Raw genomic sequence first — 21,935 nt, forward strand, 5'->3', positions numbered from 1 at the left:
ATAAGTAGAGCTTTTTCAGCTGCATATGAACATGTACTTCTAAAATGGAAAACAGTCTGTCAGAGTTTGCTTTGAATTTTTACAGTGTGTAACACTGTGTTACTAGAGCACAGTTACTCCCACTGCATCTTTCTCTAGCTCTGCATGGTTTAAGCCCACTCAGCTTTTACAGCCAGTTCTTCCCTGGGCAGATTCCTCAGGCAGTGCTGCCAAAACTTTACAAGCTGTTCTTGTGCTGGAGTACCACGACTCACGAGATAACTCTGAATGGAAAGAAAATGGGCCTGACCATTTCCTTATGGAGTGCATAAATTAAAGCATGACCCACTGGGAGACTGCAAGAAAAGCAGCCATTCAGACTGGCCACCCCTGACTACAAGTAATTAAGAATTAAAAAAAAAAAAAAAAGAAAAGAAAAAGAGACAATCTGCTTAGCAACCAGTCTTTTGCTTTCAGACATTACTAAATCTAGAAAATCTTCCAAATTCTCCTAAAGCAAGTTTTATTTTCAAGAGTAGCAACAGCAACTGTTCACATGTTTGGAGCATCTGGGAATTACCAGCATGGCCTGGAGCTCCAGTGCCAAGGGAAGGTGTTGGTGCCGGCTCAACACATCCCACACCTCACCCTGGGAGCTGAGGAAAGCTCCAGGGTGGAGCTGGGCATGCTCTGGGGATTTGGGATGGCAGGAGAGGGATACAGACAGCAATGGCCTGGGAAAAAAAACCAAGCATGTCAGGATAGATGTGGCAAAGCAAGGAAGAAGCAGGGAGAAGCAAACACAGGCTGGCACAGCCCATGCAGTGGCCTAAGAAGGTGGATATTTTCAGTACAAATTGGACACAGAAGAGAGGTTATTGTAATAATGATGCTCTGAAACAAACACAGGCTGAATGGGGTTTGTAGTAAGGCAGATGGAAAGAAAGTAAATGCTGCATCTTGGAGACCAGCAAGATTAAGAGCCTGAATGCAATATCTAGAAAGAGGTCAGAATAGAAAATGAGCACACAACTCTTGTTACAGGGCAGGGGAACAGACATGCTGGCAATGACATCCTTAGTGAATGAGAGAGGTGTTTGGGCTCATGAAGTTACTTGAATGTTTTTTAGTTTAGTGGTATCCTGTTTTTGAGCTGAAAATTTGACAGCCATGGATAATATAAAATAACAACCAATGGTGATTTGGGCACTACGTGGACTGGAAGAGAGAAATAAGGGAGAAACAGTCAGAGAAATACCCCTAGAAAAGTCAAGGAAAGTAGAGAGGAAAGAGGCACAGGTAGAGCTGTGGGAGCTGAAGCAGGTGAGGTCAGAGGAAGCTGCAGGAAGCCAGTGAAACAAATTAAGTGGATGAGGAGGGGATGAATCGCAGGACAAGGTGAGTGACAAGGTGAGCATGGGAACATGGACTAGAGGAAAATGCCCATGTACAAAGCTGGAAAAACATTAACAGATAATTCCTGTAACAGTTTCTACAAGAGGTGGCTGGAGAGGGGAGGGGAACAGGGCCAAGCTTTATTTTTCTGGTTGTTTCTAGACCATTAGTCCCCCTTCTTTCTGGCTGTACAGAGATTTACAAGAAAGCAATGTAGTTTTGGGCTGTCTCAGATATCTGTTGAGCCCACACATTATAAAATTCCAAGTACAGTGCTCCTTTACCTGCCACCTTTAAAATAATGCATTTAGTTGCAGAGCAGTGTTCTGACCCTTCTCTTACTGCTCAGCATCCTCACCTCTCACAGAATACACTAGTCTTGAGGTGGCAGAAAATAGGGAAACTGCTTTCAAGTGACAGGTCTCTAAAGTTCTTCCAGCCTGGTCTGTAGTAATGTTAATTTAGGAGTCCTTCATTGCCTTCTGATGTAAGTCAAGGAGCCACAGGAGGGCTGGGGAGAAGAATCAGCTCCATAGATGAGAACAGGTTCCATGAGAATGAGAAAAGCCACAAGAGGATAAAAGACATACATAAGCTGTGTATAAGAATCAGGCTAGGCATTCCTATGTCCTACATGACAAAAAAGCAGGGCAGAAATTTTAATTGATCAAGCATCCTTCTGAGGTGACATCTCCCCTGGTACCTCTGTTTTAGCCAGAGGGCTGACAAAATGCAGCAGAACAATGCACCCTGAAGATCAAACCTTGATGGGCAGTTCTCCAAAAACTGCCCCAAAAATTAGTAAGGATCTAAGACACAGCTCAGAAGCAAACCTGGTGAGTGGTTGTTAATAGGTGAGTGTGGGTTATCAAGCCCCAGCAGTAAATGAACAAGGTGCCCCTCTGCTTTACCAGCAAAGCATGTTTAGGGACAGGGGAATGTGGAGAAAACAGGGCATTCAGCCTGTATTGGATAGCTCCCACACCCTGCCTCCACTTCATAAAACCTGTTGCCACAGAGACTTGCCAGGCAGTGGAACAGCCAGAAACAGGATCTCCTCTAGAGATCCCAGATAACATCAGCCAGAAGGAGAACTGCAAAAACAACCCCCACAGCACCTTTCTAGGTCACTGTTCCCTGTAACCCAAAACTTGAGGGAGAAGCTGAGCTCCATGTCCCCTGAGGGCTGGGGACAGCCTGAGCAGTGGCACAGGGGGTGTGGGACAGCCCCAGAGCTGGGGACAAGGGCTGGGGACAAAGGCTGGGGACAAAGGCTGGGGACAAAGGCTGCTCTGATCCCTGCCCTGGAGCCTTCCCGGGGGCACTGCAGGAACATCAGGAACATTTCCTCCCTTTGCTGCAGGGGCAGGCTCAGTGACCTGGCTGTCCCAGGGCACCCGGGAGGGCTGGCCCCAGTGCCCCAGAGGGAGGGGAGCCTTCCCCAAGCCTCAGGAGGAGCAGGGCTGGCACTTGAGCAGCTTGGTTATTGGTTATTGTTGTTGATCTTTCTGCTTCCACCAGAGTGGGAAAATAACACTGCAAGGGATATGTCAGTGCCTTCACTCTGTTAAACCATGGCCAGAGTTATTGCTAACTCAGCCCCCAACTTACCAAGTGTAGGACAGGGGGCCTTGGTCCTCTACTTGATGGGGGAGATCTCTGAGGGATTATCAGTGCTCTTTGAAGGGTCAAAAGAGTCAGGAGGAATTTTATTTTTCTTTATTTTTATTTTTTTATTTTTTTTTTTCTACCACTGGGAACCATTTTCTTTGGAGAATTAGGAAAATTCTTTGCAGAGAAAAGCTGCTCCAAATCAGGGTTTGGAGAAGAGAACAAATCCAAGAAATGTTCTGATATCAAAACCGTGCTGAGAGGAACCTGAGATAAGTATGGTTATAGAATGAGAGACATTCACTTCCCTGTCTCCATGCAAACACTTAAGCCTGGAATCACCTCTGCAATAAACCCCACACTACCCAGCATTCCTACTCTCTCACATTCCTTCTTTATCCCCTGCTCTCAGGAAATCTTTGTACTCCAATATCCACTTGGTTATTGCACTGTTATCCATCCCAGGTGTTTCTTGAACTGCTAAACTGGGGTATGGACATCCCTAAACCTATTTTTAAAATAAAGACATTGGCAGAGCAAATTGTAACACCAAGATTCTGCAAAACAGACTTGTCTTTGCACACTGTCAGGCTCCCATTTCAAGCAGTGGTAACAGCAGTTTATTACACTTCTGAACTAAAATCTTTTTAGGGCTGCAAATATCACAGTGCTTTTAATGCCCTTCCTCCCATAAAACAGCACTGGAGAGTTAGGTACCAAGCCAATATCCCTGAAAGCCAAACAAGGAGCTCCTGAGGACAGGGTAAATTCCTTTTTGTATCAGAGAGAGGGCAGGTTGGAAAGGTTTCCACTTCACACATGGATGGTGAAATCACTCCCCTTCCCCTGCACATTTCCTTGGCCTCATGGCACAGACCTTGAGATGCAGGTGAGAGCCTCAGCGGGCATAACCATGGGGACCTCGAGGGGTTAGAGCCTGCCTTGGCCCATGGGAGGATCGAGGAGCTCAGTGGCACTGTGGGAAATGGCCCTCAGGAGCTGAAAGTGGTAGGCAGGAAGCCAAGGCCTCCTGCAACACAGCCCCTATCCCTACAGGACACAGGGCCACAGGTTAAAGGAGCCCTTTTAATGGGATGCCAAAGCATTTACCTTCAGGGTAAAGAGACCTCTTGTAAACAGAACATGTTGTCTTTAAGTCGTGGGGAGAATCAGAGAGAGCTCTGGGAACCCATGGACATACTGGTTATAATACAGACAGTCTTTGGGGTGATTAGCACAAGTTACTCCAGGAGTTAAAACATTCTTGGATCATTTTTTCTCCAAAGAGAATTCTATTTGTGGAGCCAAGCCCCTCTTCCCACCCCAGTAACTTGGAACACATTCAATGCAGACAAAACCCAGACATTTTATGGAGTACCCTAATACTCACAAGAGATCATTAACAAGTGTTAACAGAAGCTGTTAGTCTTTACAATCTCATAGCTGGCAGGGCTGATGTAAGAGCTCCAAAGCCACCACACTGTCTCCAGTTATCTCCTCTGAGTGATGTATTTAGCTCTGTTTTACAGCTGGGGATGAAAGTTTGGGCAGCCCCTCCCACTCTTCAAACATGTCTGTGTGCATGTGGGGCCCACCTGTGCCCACAGAGAGGTGAAAGCCAGAGCTGCCTCTCCTGATCTGCTGCTCCAGCTTGGATCCTGGAAGGAGTCAGATTCCCTGAGACTGAGCCCATAACCCACTCACAGAATTCACAGAATGACCAGGTTGGGAGAGACCTTCAGGATCATGGAGTCCAACCCAGCCCCAACAGCTCAACTCACCCCTGGCACCCAGTGCCACATCCAGGCTTTGTTAAACACACCCAGGGATGGGGACTCCACCACCTCCCTGGGCAGCTATTCCAGAACTTTATCACTCTTTCCATGAAAAACTTTTTCCCAATCTCCAACCTGTATTTCCCCTGACACAGCTTGAGGCTGTGTGCTCTGGTTGTGTCAGTGCTGCTTGGTGAAAGAGGTACATTCCCTACTGCACCTGTGTCACTGCCATGTTTTCTGAAAAATCCTCTTTTCCCAGGATTCTTCTCCTGGGAATCCTCAGAGAAAAATGAAAACAACATTTATCTGATTTGCTTCTCCTGTGTTTTGCTGCTTTGAAATGTGGTTGGAGATTGTTTATCCAACAGGTGATTGTTTTATTGGATTCTGCTGTGAGTTGTTTTCACTCTTTGTCCAATCAGGGCCAAGCTGTGTCAGACTCTGGAAAGAGTCAAAACATTCATTATTATCTTTTAACCTTCTGTTAGTATCCTTTCTGTATTCTTTAGTATAGTTTTGGTATAGCATTCTATAATATCATATCATATCATATCATATCATATCATATCATATCATATCATATCATAATAAATTAGCCTTCTGAGAACATGGAGTCAGATTCACTCTATCCTCCCCATGACGAGGGACCCCAAAAATACCACACACCTGCAGCACTGTCACACCACAAAGTTTTGGTTTGGGGGTTAGAACTCTAACAGCCCTTCATTACTCTTACTCAAAAACCAAGCTAAGCCTGGAGGTTTTTTATTTGTTCCTAATGTGTATCAGATTAATTAGGGTGTTCAGAGAAAGCATGGTCCAGCAAAAAAGCCAAATATTTTCTAGAAATGCTTCCACATGGATTGAACTCATGTGGAGTCTCTGCACCAGCCCCATGGTAGGGGAGCTACCTGCCCTCACCTCCCATGGCAAGCATTTGGATGGCTAAGGACTCACTGCATGACTGCAGGTGTGAAAGTACATCCCATTTCTCCCACCTTCCCAAAAACCCCGACATTCACTCTCAAGATAGCCTGTCCTCAGTGCTGAGTGAGCTACACGGGCTTCCATCACACTCTCTGCATCTTCAGGCTCTGAGGGAGGATCCCTTGCTCAGGGATGCCCAAGCCCCAGTGCTGAGGAGGACTGAGAAAATGGCTCAGAGCAGCCCCAGCTGCCCATGGTAGAAGGCAGAATTATGGCTCTGGAAACCCCTGGGAACACTTAGCTGCTGATCCTGGTGTTTGATGAGACATAATTGCATAGAGCATTTGAATATACTGATTTCCTTTAAATCCATTGCAAAAAGCCCTCTGATACAACCTTCAGAGTCTCCAGACCAGAAAACTCTAAAAACTAAATCCACCAGGCAGCAAAAGAAGTTATAATTCTGGCTCCATACTCTGAACACTCACATTTAAGCCCTACACAAAGTTACACAAGCACTTGGGACCAAAAACCAGGATGCAGTAAAGATTTATATCCTCAGAGGAACATTATTTCTTGTCCTTGACAGCACTGAGCTTTATACTGTATCCTGCAAATAAATCATATCTGCTGCTTCTGGAGCACAGCTGCCAACCTTGGCTGCAGGAATACATGGGACACAAAGGCAGGAATTGGGTCCTCCAGAAGGGAAAAAAACCCAAAAAACAACTTAATGGGTGCTGGCAGGTGTTTGTTAACTGGCTTCTGTTTGCTTTAGCAATATACTCACATTAAGATACAAAAGTGATAATAAATCTCTTCTCCTAGATTACACAAGAATGTTATATATTGCTTCCATATGATCAATCATTCTGTTTTCAGTCTGGAAATCCATGGTGACCACAGATTTTGCAATCTATTCTGCACTCTTTTAAAGAAAAGGAATGGCAATATTTTGTGGCACTATTTTAAAAGGTTTTTGTCTTAGGAAATTTGCCATCATATAGTACACAAGAGATTTCTATTAATTAGAATGAAGATAAACGCAGTGAAAAAGGCTATGAAGGATATTATTCATGTCTAACAAAATAAAAATCAGTTGTTCTGATTTCATCTGCATTAACATTTTATGAGTTTAGGGGTTTGATTTGGTTTTGCTGTTTCGTTTTGGTTTTTTCCTTTAAAAAGCCCCAACAGTTCAAAAGTTTGTCTTGTTTAAAATTGGCTGGTCTGAGAGAAGCAGTGGATGAACCCAGCACAGATCAAAGAGCCCAGCACCAGAGCAATGTTTGAGACACTCAGTAAGCTGGAGAATACTGCCACAGTGCCTGCTGCCCTGGGTGCATGGCAGCTGCTTTGTTTGTGCCACTTTGAACACATTTCTGGACTAATTACTTTGTTAAATCAGAAACATATATGATGGAACCAATTAGCTTAACTGTATCTTGTCAACAACCACAGGTTAGCTCAAACATCTGTAGGACGCTGTGATATTGCCACTTTAAAGCACAGGGCAGCAGTGGCTACGTGTCTTAGATAAAATCCTGGCCTGCTGAAGCAATGAATTGTGCCTTTCCACATACCAAATTCCAAACTTATCAGGCACAGAGCCATAAGAGATAAGGAAAAAATTAGGAGTTTGCTGTTATTTTCTGAACACTCAGAGCTTTGCTTTCACAAGATGGGCACGGTGCTGTTCATGGAGGGCTGCAAGGGCCAGGCTGAACTGCAGCTGCATTTCTTGCAGAGCAGGAGCTGCATGGGCCCTGTGGTGTTTTCAGGGTCCCTAGACAGAAGAGAAAATTAACAATCTGACTCCATGCTCTTAGAAGGCTAATTTATTATTTTATGATGTTATATTAAAGAATGCTATACTAAAACTTCACTAAAGAATAGAGAAAGGATACAGACACAAGGCTAAAAGATAATAATGAAAGACTTGTGACTCTCTCTTCAGAGTCTGACACAGCCTGACCCTGACTGGTCATTAAGTCAAAACAATTCACATGTTGGATAAACAATCTCCAAACCACATTCCAAAGCAGCAAAACACAGGAGAAGCAAATGAGATAATATTGTTTTCCTTTTTATTTGAGGCTTCTCAACTTCCCATGAGAAGAATCCTGGGCAAAGAGGATTTTTCAGAAAATATGATGGTGACAGGCCCTTCCCACAGCAGGACACAACAAACCCTCAGGACCCCTCTGATGTTACCAAGAAAAGAAGTCCAAGCTTCCTCACCCAGGCCAATTACTTAGTGGGGAAAACGAGACAGCTTATCATCCATGGTCACTCCAGAGCCAGGTTTGTATGTGCCCAATCCCTCCTGCTCTCCACACTGCATCTAACACATTGAATTAAGCTTGGAGCTGGATCTGTGCTATACACAACATTTCTGGAGAACTGGAAGGACAGAATCACAATTCATTTGCAGTACAGATTCTTCTCTTGCTGCATTTTCAGCCAGTGGTATTCTGGATGCAATAAAATACAAGGACAGGGTCTTTAGCTGGAGCAAACACAAAGTAAACTCTACCAAGTACAATCTAAACACAAAAATCTCTTTTCCTGAGCATCACAAAAGCATTTGAAAGAATGTCAAACAGATGCCCCAAGAAAATTACTTCCCCTGCCTCTTTTCCCATCCCAAACCCTTATTATTACTTTTTGATTGATTTTTTTTGGCTCTTACACACTCTCATGCTGATCTTCTTAGGTGGGCTCTATACAACCTTCCCAGCTTTCTTTCATCCCTCTAGTGTTCTTGCCAAGAAATTATTCTAGTTTTATCCATTGCTAGTTTTATGAAAGGTTTCTTTTTTATTTCATAATAATTTTCTCTTGATCCAAAATGAACTAAAACTCAGTGGTTGGGTGTTTTGTTCTTTAATGCAACACTTGGTCTGCCAACAGCCTTGAAAATGTATTTCAGCCTTCTCTGTTTATTTGAAAGCTGTTTCTTCCAAGAAGGCTAAGAATAATGTGGTTACCATAGTTTCCTTATCCACAACCAATAAAATGCAGCTTGGAATACAATAAAACAAAGCTGAGACTACTCACAAAATGTGACTGAATGAGTGAACACTGAAATCTTCACCCTACATCACTCCTAGCACCATGGAAAACACTCAGGGCTAATCAATAGCCACCTTTTGGTGCAGCAGGGAAGATGAGGATAAAACTGTCCAACTACCAGTTATTGAGATATTTCAATTCCAACACTTTGGATGTCGGCTGCTTTGGAATTCCCACCTCACAGATTGAGTGTTTCACTGCAGAGATTTTGTGCTTTGCTGTAATGTCTTGTTCTGGGAAGCTTTGCTGAGGCTCACTGGAACCAAGTGATGGATTAATTACTGCTAGGAACTGGTTGACAAAGTAAATAATGAACTGTTTGTTCTTACAGTTTTGTTGGCTCCTGAACAGGCAAGATTCTAGGGAACAAGCCAAAAATAATCTTTCCTCTTTCAAGTCAACTGGCCAACAAAACCCCACATACACTTCAGAGATTATACAAATTACACCTGCTTTGGACACAACCATTTGCTTTCCTGACTACAACTGAGGGGATTTTAATAAAAGGAACTTTTAAGAAATGAAAGAAAAGCAATTGTTCTCAACAGTAATGAATAAAGAAAGAAACACCCACCACATGCACAATGGAGTGACCTGCTGGCAAATTTGTTTTTTTCCTGATTTAAAAAACTTCTAAAGGGAAGGGAAGGGAAGGGAAGGGAAGGGAAGGGAAGGGAAGGGAAGGGAAGGGAAGGGAAGGGAAGGGAAGGGAAGGGAAGGGAAGGGAAGGGAAGGGAAGGGAAGGGAAGGGAAGGGAAGGGAAGGGAAGGGAAGGGAAGGGAAGGGAAGGGAAGGGAAGGGAAGGGAAGGGAAGGGAAGGGAAGGGAAGGGAAGGGAAGGGAAGGGAAGGCACAGAGCATATCCTATTTGATGCAAGCACCTGAGTGGGAGAGAAGCAGAATCCTCCTCCCACAGACTCAGTGCATGCTTTGGGACTGACCCCTGTGGTGCCTGGGACTCTCATAAACACACCAGGTAAACATGGAAGAACACAACTCAAGATTTTCTGGTGTTCTGCTCGTGTTTTCTTGCCAGTGACAACAGCCCAAGACCACTGAGTTTAAATTAAAAAGCTCTGGCCATGGTTTGATAACCCCTGGATGTAAGCAATAGGAAAAGAAAATAAAGCAACTCCCTTCCTCAGCCCAGGCACCCAGGGCTGTAGGTGGGGATTCTGAGCAGAGGGAGCAGGAGAACTGCTGGAAGAGCATTTGCTGCTGTTGTTTTTGAAGAAAAGCTGTTACCCTCACTGTGCAGCTTTCTGGAGCTTTGTCAGACCCCAGGAACACCATCAGTGGGTGTATCAAACACACACGCTGAGAGCCACACTGTTTCAGTTAGAGAAGGTATTGCACAAGAAAATATAACACTCCTTTCATCCCTGCCTTCTCATCTTGGGAAGGTCACGTGTAGGAATACACATGAGCAGAGGAAAGAGAGAAAAAGGTGTAGGAGTTCAAGAGATCACTCATGTGGTGAACATGCTCCACTCTTTCATGTTCACCTCACAGGAAAAGCATTCTGTGTGTAGCAGGATACCAGCTCTAATGCACAAGATAAAAAATAGTACTTTTACAGGAAAAACATCTTAGATCTGTTAGTGTTAGCTCATGGCATTGCTTAGACCAAGTAGTACATTTTTAAACTGCTGATGTCAACTTAATCAGGATCAGCACTATAAAAGAAAATAGCTAAAAGACAGGTGTCGCAGTAAGGTAGAAAAATTATAAAAGCAAGGCCTCACAAAATCAGCCCTGCTCCGTTAAATGGATAGTTAGCCTGTCATTTCTTCTAAGCAAAGCTAGCACTTTACAAATTCCCATGTGAAAGCTATCCTGGTGTGAGCAGTTCCTTAACATAATCTATTCCTAGGTGAAAAACAAGCAGTACCTACATAAACATTAAATCCATCCCATGAGAGCCAGTGAAGAAAACATGTAAAGTATTTAAGAGTAGAGAGATTTGATGGACAAGTAAAATACCTTTTACTAACCAATAAAGTAATAAACAAGAAAGCTACTGACCAGCTGGAGTCACACACAAGGTCTGTAACACTGTATAAAAAGGAGTGAATATGTGAAAAAAGAATGGGCTTTTTCCAGCATGAAGAAAATGGAGTCCTGTGTGATTTATTTCAATAGACAGGTCTTTCACATCCCCTGAGTGAATATCCTGGGGAGCAGAAGAAACAGCAAAGACCAGACCTGTAGCAAACTTTGCACCCTCCTTATCTATGAAAAAGAAACAGGTAGACCAGGGATTTTTTTCAACATTTCCATTATGCCATCAGCACAACACAGTCCAAATGTGAACTTGTTCATTAATGTTTTTAACAAGTTCTTTAGTGTTTTTAAACTTCTCAATCAATGACACCCAAGAGGAGAGGCCCTGTGGCTCTGCATTGCCTTGGGGACAAGGCAGCAGCCCCTTTGTCACCAGGCTGTAAATGGTGCCCACAGTAAATGACATTTAAAGCCCCATCTGCTGTGCCATGACCAGCTTGGCTGTGGTTCCAGACCCAGACCCAGACCCAGACCCAGACCCAGACGCCTGGCTGTGGTTAGCAGAACTAGACCCAACATTTTGGCTGTGGTTACACAACCAGAATCAGCAGCCTGGCCTTGGTCCCAGACCCAGCAGCTTGGCTGTGGTTACCAGAACCAGAACCAGAAATCTGGCCATGGTCCCAGGGCCAGAAGCTTGGCTGTGATTAGCAAAACCAGAACCAGCAGCTTGGCTGTGATTACACAACCAGAACCAGACCCAGCAGCCTGGCTGTGGTTAGCAAAACCAGACCCAGCATCTTGGCTGTGGTTAGCAGAACCAGACCCAGCAGCCTGGCTGTGATTAACAGAACCAGAACCAGCAGCCTGGCTGTGGTCCTGGAAGCAGAAGCAGACCCAGCAGCTTGGCTGTGCTCACAGAACCAGAACCAGGAGCCTGGCTGCGGTCCCAGACCCAGACCCATCAGCCTGGCCACAGTCCCAGGGTCAGACCCATCATCCTGGCCATGTTCCCCGAGTCACTCCCATCATCCTTGCCACGTTCCCAGACCCATCAGCCTGCCCATGGTCCCAGATCAGCTCCATCATCCTGGCCATGGTCCCAGGGTCACACACATCATCCTGGCCATGGTCCCAGGGTCAGACCTATCATCCTGGCCGTGTTCCCAGACCCAGATCCATCATCCTGGCCACGTTCCCAGGGTCAGACCCATCAGCCTGCTCATGGTCCCAGATCAGCTCCATCATCCTGGCCATGTTCCCAGGGTCATACCCATCATCCTGGCCATGTTCCCCGCCAGCAGCCCCTGCCCTCCAGGCCAGGAGCACACCCACCCACCTCGTTGATGGCCAGCTGCTCGCCGCCGCCCCCGGGGTGGCCGTAGCGGTGGGTGGAGCTGCGGAAATCCTCGTACAGATCCTCCTCACTGCCCACATCGTCCGTCAGGGCTGTCTTGTCCAGGCCTCCGTCAGTGATCACTGCAACAGCAAAATGCGCACATTGGCACACAGCACAGCATTCAAAAAAAATCAATGATAAAACATATTTCTCCATGCCACTCTATATATAAACCCAATTTTTTTAATATAACACTTCTAAATTTTCATGTACATTTAATTCTATTTCTCTTCAATTACAGCAAAAATTATTTTTCATTTACAAAAACAAAATGTAAGCTATTATTCCATCAAACATTAAAAATAACCTGTTACAGATATATTTTATGAAAAAATCCTTTCCTTAGGATTTTTCCTCCTGAGAAGCTGAGAGGCCTCAGGAACAAAATGTAAACAATTATTATCTCCTGCTGTGGAATGCAACAGGTGCATCTGGGATTGGCTTATGTTAGATGTTTGTAATTAATGGCCAATCACAGTCAGCTGGCTCCGACAGAGAGTCCAAGCCACAAGCCTTTGTTATTCATTCTTTCCTATTCTATTCTTAGCTAGCCTTCTGAGGAGATCCTTTCTTCTATTCTTTTAGTATAGTTTTAATACAATATATATAATAAAATAATAAATCAGCCTTCTGAAACATGGAGCCAACATTCTAGTCTCTTCCCTCATCCCAAGAGCCCTGTGAACACTGTCACAGTAACCTGTATAATTTAAAAACTTACATTCTTAACTCCTGATATTAAAATAATTACCCATGTAAACACACACCAAAAAATCATTTATTCATCAATATAAATCAAAATATAAAAATAAGCCTTAAAACTTAAAAAAAAAATCAGTGCTGCCTCAGTAGCACTGAAACAGGATGGCAGCTCATTGGTGCAAGGGGCACTGTAAAGCAGCATAAAGGGGAAAAAGACAAGGAAACTGTAGGAAATTTTGGGATAGAATTCCACCTTCATGCATGCCTGTTCTTCAGAGAATTTTTCTCCACCCATGTTTAACCCACATAAATGATTGTGTCTTTTTCTAGACTGGAAAATATGATTTAAAACAAATTCAACAACTGCTGCATGTTGCAAAGAAAAGACCAAGCAAGAATAGCAAAACAAGGTCTGAAAAAAGGCACAGGCAATGATGGCACAAGTGTGATTTTATTAGGACCTTGCTGGAAACTGGACTAGGTAACAAGAGCTCATGCCTGCCACTTCATGCCTTGAGGATTATGATTTGCCAAATCCTATCTGGCCAAAGGAATCCTCAACCTTTGGGAAAAACCTTCACCTTCCTCTTTGTCCACACACTTATTTGAGAATCATTTTTAATGCCTAAAAGGGTGTTTGCTCCAGAATGATCCATTATTACCACAGGAAGGCCATTCTGCTCAGCACAGCCCCAGATAATGGAGGGCTCACAATCTGCAGCTACAGCAAACACTAAAATCTCAAGCCTGAGAGAAATAAAAATGTGGCATTTATACTCCTTGTACAGAAGAAAGTGTCACTGCATCTGTTTCATGGGCAGGATCTTTGTCCTAAAGTCTCCTTGAGGTATTAGCAAACACCCTGCAGTGCCATGTGTGCCATCCCATCCCTGCGCTGGTTACTGAACATGAACCTTCTGTTCTGAAACCTGTGACAAATGACAGTGATTACAGAAACCACTTGCTGACATATTCCTCTGGATTAGCAACTGCCAGGGCAACAGTTTCCATGACAAAGCAGTGGGCTTGACAAAGATTCCTGTGCATGGAGCACCTACACAGGCATGGTGCAGAGAACAACAGAATATTCTAGAAACTGTGATTTCAGTAAATGGACTTGACATGGCTACAAGAGTAAAACTGAATGAAAACACCGACATTGCTATCAGCACACCTGGCAACAGTCTTGGCTGTGCCAGTTACATCATGTGAGCCTCCAAATTTTTGCAGAACAGGTGAAAAAAACTTTTGAGCTTGATCTTGTAGAGATTTAATAGGGAGAGACTCACAAAGCTGGTGTTGAGCCCTCCTTTCCCTTCCTAATGCAAGTGCATCTTATGCACATAATTGTGCCATTGGGTCAAAAAAAGCACCTCATGATTTATTAGCTTATTAATTACCTGAAACCAAAGCTGCACCACATTAGCACTGAATAAAATGCTGACAGAGCTCCAGCCAGGCCTGCAGAGTTTGTGCCCACCAACACTCTCAGTACCTGGGATGGTTTGTTAAGGCTGCACCACCTGATCTCTGCTATTTACAGGGAGGTGGGAATTCAGTGTAGCACCTATCAGTTCAATGCAGTGACCTGACATCAAAATGATGAGGATGAGCTATTTTTAAACTAAATACTTGCTTGTTTATGCTTTGAATTCAATACATTGGCACAACACAGCAAAGATTGTCTGAAGCTGGGACTGCACTTGGTATTGATGGCAATTCAGGACACAGAGGTGCAGATGAGCTTATGATTAAAGCAGAATTTCCTGAGCAAGTATGGAACTACCCAACCATTCAACTTTAGGTGACATTTCACACAAAAATCAAGCATTCCCCTAGCTTTGCTCTGACACCTCACATGTTCATTATCCAGAAATTCTGCACTGAATGTGTGCCACTAGTATAGATTGCATATAAAGCAATTCTGGGGTTAAGACCTAGTCCATTAATATAAAACTCAAAACCAGCTGGAATACCACTGATATTATAATTTCATGCAGAGTCACTGGAACTTTTAAAACTAAATTCAAGGGCATTAAAGGTATCACTTTTTGCTCACACACTGTCTGAAAAACCTTTGATAGTAATGAACAATTTCCAGTGTTTTAGTGTAGCACAGAAACAAATTAAAAATGTTTTTCAAGAACAAATAAAAACAAATCATTTATAAGAAGCAAGTCAGCAGTCACTTAATTCAAAAGTCTTCTGCAGCCCTCTGATCTCATTCTTTTCCCTTATTTTATACACGGCTTCATTGCTTTGCCCTTACACATCTTCTGCTATTTTCACTGCTGAAAGTAACCTTCAGCTTGAAAAATGTTTATTGGCATCTTTAAGGCTTTTGTTTTTTGCCCCCACATTTTCCTATTTGTTCTCTGAGCTGTGCTTAGATGAAAAAGCAAAAGCTCCAGGGAGGTATTTATCTGTGTTACTTAAAATGCTCTATACCTCTGCTAAGTGCCTTGAAAGCTGTGCTTGCTTTTACCAGAGATCTGTTTTTCCTCTCTGATCTTACCAAGCTCATCAATTCTCTGCTGTCTCAAGACCTGCTGCTGCATTTGGGATTAGTTTTGCTGGCAAAATAAAAAGACATATTGCACCAAAATTATACTTCACAAGCATGAGAAAGTTCTCCATCCTTGAGGAAGAAGAGCCCAGGATAGCCATTGCACATCTTCCCAAACCAATGCTGCAGGGAAGAATTACATTCATGAAAAATAAGGGTTTGCTCTGAAGCAGGTTAGATGAAAGACATGACCACAAATAAATAAAATAGCAGTCTGGAATGGTGACCCAATGCACTAGAAAGCCATCAAGGAAGTAGGAGAGTGAAGGCTTTTAGTGTAGGAACTGACTTAATGTGCAAAGCACAAACTAGGTCAAGTAGAAAAGAGGCAAGCACTATACAAGAATCTTAGCAGACAAGTTAGCAGAGATTGCTGGAGCAGCCTGTCCTGGCTGGACACTGTGAACCTGCACAGGGATAACTCAGGTGCTGCATTCCTGCCACCCCAGGTGCTCATGTCTGACACTGAAGTTCAGTGGCACAGCCATGCCTGGCCTCTGGAGCACTGACCTGCCCTGGCCCTGCCTGCCAGTCAGGCCGCACCAAGGAACAACGTTCTGTCAGAAAGTAAAGCCAAGCTTCAATTAACTCAAGCAGATTTCTTCATATTTATACCTCTGTCCTGATAAATGTCACTAAATGTGGCAACAATTCCCACACACAGGAACTTAGGGAGGGGGAGTAACCAACATTTAGTACTACAGCCAATATGTGCAAGAACTAAAACTGTTTCCTGCTGCTGTTAGTCCTAGCCCAAGCCTGGATTTCTGTCATTCCAGTACAAAAGCAGATGGATAATGCTATAGCAAGAGCAGCTCATGAAAGAATGCCACACAAACTCTTTTTAATGCATCCACACAGATAAAGTGTCAAAAACCGGACTCCATGAAGAATTATCTTGAGGATGTGAAGCTTTAAAACTCATACAAAATGTGTCACTGGAAGCAGGGAGTGGCACAGGTGCTGCACTGGGCTGCTTTCAGGGATGACAAAAGGGAAGGGTTCTGTACAAACCAAGTGAAGCTTGGGCAGATGGTGCAGGGCAAGGGCTCACCCTGCTCATACCTCCCCACAGGTCTGGAATGCAGCTCTAAGCAGGCAGCTGTGGGAAGGTCCTGCTTGGGCCCTGCTTGTGCCCCTGCCTTGCTGAAAGGTGCTGCCAAGCAGCTCCAGAGGTACAGACACACAGTTCCAGAGCTCCCCATGGCACCAGGAAGCCTCTGGAGCTGTTACCAGCCCTGTGCCTCACAGGGAAGAGCACTCAGAGCCCAGAGGGAGGGACAAGCCCCAGCTGAACAATTCACTGCCACCCTCCATTCTGCTCAGAGGTAATTTGGGTCATTGGAGGGCAGCTGCCTGCATGGGGGGGGGGGGGGGGGGGTTGCACAATCCCCAGGTAACACTGCAGAACAAACAGTGGGGCTGCACTGGGACAGCCTTGACCTTCACCACCAACAGCAATGGCAGAGAGGGGAAACCAGAGAAAAGGTTTTGTGTTGTTCATCAAACTGGTGGGAAGATGAAGTTGGAATTAGATGATCTACTGGAGGTCTCAGAAAACAAATGTTAACTGCAGTGCAGAGATCAACTGAGACCAATGTCACCAGTTCCACACATCTGTGCCCTGCTCCTCTCTCAAAGGATGGACCTGCCTCACACATTCCATGTGCCAGCAGTTAGTGAACACAAGCTGCTGTCAAACAATCAAAAAAAATAATAAGCTCAAACAAAACCCCAAATCAAAGTAACACCCAAAAAACTACATACACCTACCCCCATAAAAAAATAAAATTAAAGGAATATAATCCCACCTTCTCAATGAAAAACAGAATGAATTTCTAGAATAGTTTCCTTGGAGGAGTTGGACACTACAGCCCCAAATCTAGCACAGCCTCTTACCAGAGCTCTCTCAAACTCACAGAGGTTCGTGTCTCAGCTGGAACAAACCCCAGCAGCTCCCCAGTGGCAAGAGCTCCAGACGTGTGTCTGGGTCACAAGCCTGAACAATGACCCAGGACTGAAGGAAAATGGGCTGCAGGCACTTTCCCAAAATGTTGGTTATCTGTTTTCACTTGACTTACAGTCTGCAGCTTTTAGGGGCAAGGCTGGGATAGGAATCCATGATGATTACAGACAGCTTGGAAAGCCAAGAGCATCCATAGTTTATTAAAAGCACATTATATTGACAAAGAGAACAATTTTTCCTGTATTTGAATTCTCTCTTTCAAGTGTGCTTTTTCCATATCCACCCATTTCATTTGTCTCTGCAGCATTTACATTTAAAATAATCCACCAAAACAACAGTAGGAGGCTGATTTACACTCACAGAGCAAATTAATTCAGAGCTAACAACATCATCCCCTCTGCCTCAGTGAGTAGAGATTGCTGTGGTTGTGTGCAGCCCACAGGAAAGCTCAGTGCAGCTGTGCAGGAAGCACTTCAAGAGATTGAAGATGATAAACAAGTGAAGCATGGGGCTGGGAACCGCACCCAGGCTCCACGGCCCAGGTGAGAGGAGCCCCTCTACCTCCTCTTCATCATTTGGGGTTGCTGAAGCCTTTTCTCCTTGGAAATAGAGCTGCAGCCCCCAGCAGTCCTGCTCTCAATTATGTGCTTCATTTATCAGATGCTGCTCCAGAGGTCCCTCTGCAGCTGCCACAGTGAAATCCATCAGTGATGTCACCCCAGCCCTGCCCCAGCAGTGCAATTCTGCAGCTCTCACTGTGCTCAGGGACCCTCCCTCAGCATTCTGCTCAGGCTTGTGGGCCAGTTTAACAGGGAGAAGGAGGTCAGGCAGGGAATTAGCAACTAGGGAACAATGAGCAGTTAGGATGAGCTTCATGAGGAGAAAAAACTTAATAAAACAAAACACCAAAACAAACCAGAAAATCACCAGGATTTCTGGTCCTTCAAAACCAAGCCCAGAGGGCTGAAGTCATTAGGATGACATTTCTGAGTAGGTTACAAAACCATGTTAAGCCAGTCTTTGAAGGAGAAATCACAGACTGGGCAGGAAAGAAAGAAAATATTTAAGTAAGCAAGCTTCATCCCCTCCATTTTAAAGAAACATTAAGAAGAGAAAGGATTCAACATAAGAAAATTGAATTAACATTTTGGTATAGTGCCACAAACAGAATTTCTTTTGTGAATGAAGCCAGTTCCTAATTAGCTGAGGTAAAGAGCAAATCTGTGCTTGAAAAAAAAAAAAAAAGGACAGCTCTTCAGTGGGAAACCAAGCACAGATCCTGTGTGGGTCTGCTGGGCACATCACCCAGGGTACCATTCATCAGCAATAATGCTCTGAGCCACCCACTCAGGTTTCAGGAGTTTTTAAATCCCAATTAGAATCTAAATGACTTGCAGGCAGGCTTAAGGGAGTTCTCAGCTCTCTCGGGTAGCAGAGATAATTATGGGCAAGAGAGAGGTGGATTATGAATGGCTCTGCAGCTCTGACTCCCACATCAGCACGTGCAGCTTGGCCCACTCTGCCCTGGCACACACAGGGCACACACAAGGCACACACAGGGCACAGAGCTGCCCCCAGCCCCTCCTGGGGGATGGCACAGCTGGGAGAGGGGCAGAGATTTAACCAGCTTTGAGGAGGAGTGGACACAGTGGGGAAAACAGGTAGGAAATCACATAAATGTACTTTCTTCATCCAAAGCCTGATCCTTTGTTGAGAAGTGCCTCTGTTGTACTGCACACAAACTATTAATTCACTGGCCTTGTTCCCATCACAGCTACTGACTTGGAAAAAAGCAGGCACATCCTCCTCCTCCCTGTATTTGTTGTTTGTTTGCTCAGGTCTGATTACTCATCCAGTGACTGTTTGCTCTGGTTTTGCAGATGAACATCTCTGCAAATGCTGTTTACTTTATGTCTGGACAGCCCTGAACACAACAGGGCCAATTTCAGTTCAGTCCTCTAAGCCCTATCACAATCTAAGCATGAAGGCAATGGCAGCAATCAAAGCTAGCAGACAAATCCTTATCCAGGCACACTCTTTACCATATCCCTGGCAGGGTGTGCAGGCTGGAATAAATACCTGGCATGTCATTTACTGCCCCAAAAATTACTTTTATTCATTGAAGTGGCTGCAGTTTAAAGCAGTTTGGATGTGTGTGTGTCTAGGTGAGACAATCTACCATTGTATTTTGAACATTTCCTCTGTGAAGATGGAAGTGATTGCTTTTCTCTTTTCTAACAGGTAACAAGCACTGACACTCCAAACTCATGAGGAATTCTTACCTGTCCATTCCACTCTGCTGCTTAGCCCTGTTCCTGCTACATCTGAGTAAAAATCAGACCAAACTGCTCTCCCTTGATGTGAACACCACCAGCAGCACCAAAGCTGTCCCTTTTTCAGAGCACTGCATCCCAATTGCTGCCTGGGGAGCAGCACACTCCTGCTGGAGCGTGACCAGAGGCACCTCAGACCAGCAGAGTCCTCCGTGAGCCACCAGTTCACCTGCAAAGCTGAAAATGCTCCATCCCTGCATCCATATCCACCCATTCTTATCTAGAAGTGTAACAAAAACTGAGGAAATTCAAGCAAATGGGTCAGGAAACCAGAACAATAGTTATTTACAGTGAGCAACACCTACTTCAGCAAACATGGGAGGTAAAGCAGCATCAAAGAGTGTTAGTACAGCTGACAAGCCTGACAAAAATGGACTGGAAGAGATTTTGTCAATAAGGTTCCAGGAATTTATTTGTTTTTATCTCTTTATTTTTAGAAGAGCATCAGCTCCAGATTTTCAAAACTTACAGCACACCCCACAAGTTGGAGGATCAGCAATCTGGCAAAACGAGACACACTGTTTATTTTAAAGATTATTCCCACAGACTCCCCTATATGATCTCAACTTGCCACTCTTTCGATGCATGGTTACTGTGGCATCACCCCTGGAATCACCTTTGGGCTTCTCTCAGCTTTTGTTTGCACAAATGTATGAAACTTGCCTGTGGGAATGTGCAAACACAGAACCACACTTATCTTACTGCTGCTGAGTCTCATTGCTCTGCCTTCACCTAATCTGTGCTCATCTGAACCAAAGCCCTGGTGCATACTCAAGCATTCCCAAAATCTGTGTTTTAATTCTTATTTTTCTCTTCCAGAATGCAAATGAAAGACCCTTAACCAATTCAGACAGAACAATATTTTTAGTCATCACCAGCCCTCAAATAACAACCTCCAACAGAAAATGTTTCCCCATTCTCAGGAATTGTCCCTCCTGCCTCTGCAGCTGCTTTCCAAATACTTAATTGGTGATTTCTTCATGCAAGTGCTGTTATGTCCCAAATCTCACACTGCCCTTGTCTCTTTTAATTCCATTGATTTAGTGATGATTTGCTTCACCTCTAAAACAACTTCCTCAGAGCCCTGTTAGAAACCCAGCTATCCTGGGCTCTCACAGAGCCTCCTTTCTTGTACCTGGTGCTTTATTAAACAAAGGAAAGAACACAGACCTAATCTAGGAAACTCTGGTTGACTTTTATTTCCTGGAGGTCTCAGAAAACAAATGTTAACTGCTGTCCAGATTTCAGTCAGACTAATGTCACCTCGTGCAGGTCATGCAGTTCCTCACATCTGTGCTCTGCTCCTCCCTCAAGGATGGACCTGCCTCACACATTCCAAGTGCCACAATTAGTGAACACAAGTTGTGTCAAACAATCAAAACTAAAAAATGAAACCCATATTTCCATTTCCAAAGATTCTGCATTTTTATTCTGTCTCTACATTCAAGCACACCCTCAAGAGACCAAGAGCTTGGTAGCTAAGTCTTTGCTAAGGATTTTGTTGCCAAAAAACAAAAAATTGTCTTCAGTTCTAATCACAGTCCAGAAATAAGAAAATTCCACTACACACAAAGTTTAACTACGGGTCTGAAAAAACACACTAAAGATGGCTAAGATGATTTTTATGAAGAATTGCCACTAGGATGTGAAACAATTCATATGACAATAGTCTCTAAAATGTTCCACGTGATCATGCCAACTTTGCAAGGAACAAAACAGACACAGGTCTTTCTTATAATGGCATCATCCACATTATAACTTGAACAATTAAAAATGAAGAATTGTTTTCATAGTAATTTAAAGTTGGCAATGTGGCCACTTTGGTTAAGGCAAAACTGTCAGCAGAGCCTGGAGGAGGCCTGCAAGGCCCAGCCTGGGCAGGTGAGTGGCACAGGCACTGGGCAGGGGCTGCTTGAGGCACAAAGAGCCTCTGCTGGCACTTGGGGAGGGCAGGCTGTTTATCCAAGTGTCTGAGGACTGGTTTAAGAGGCTAACTTGGAACACTTCAATTTGAAAAATGTGACCTTTGGTTTTTCCCAGAATTCTGCATAAATGCCATAAATTTAGTCTTTATCGTGGTGAAGCTATCCAGGCTGACAAGTGGCTTATATCTGTGACCTTGGACCGCAGAAGTAATTAAAAATGAATGCCATGAGAAGACTTTCAATTGCTCTTGTGCATTATCAAGTATAAGTCTCAAA

At 44.1% G+C, this 21,935-nt stretch overlaps 1 protein-coding gene across 1 annotated transcript in view; it reads right to left on the reverse strand.

Moving 5' to 3' along the window:
* The window catches only part of ARHGEF4 (Rho guanine nucleotide exchange factor 4), a 112,453-nt gene that overhangs the window by 41,799 nt on the left and 48,719 nt on the right, over window positions 1-21,935 (reverse strand). Inside the window, 1 exon segment of the mRNA XM_014269814.3 lies at window positions 12,108-12,247. Within this exon segment, the coding sequence (XP_014125289.3) occupies window positions 12,108-12,247 (140 nt within the window).

Source organism: Zonotrichia albicollis, chromosome 9 (genome assembly GCF_047830755.1).
Source record: "Zonotrichia albicollis isolate bZonAlb1 chromosome 9, bZonAlb1.hap1, whole genome shotgun sequence".
NCBI lineage: Eukaryota > Metazoa > Chordata > Aves > Passeriformes > Passerellidae > Zonotrichia > Zonotrichia albicollis.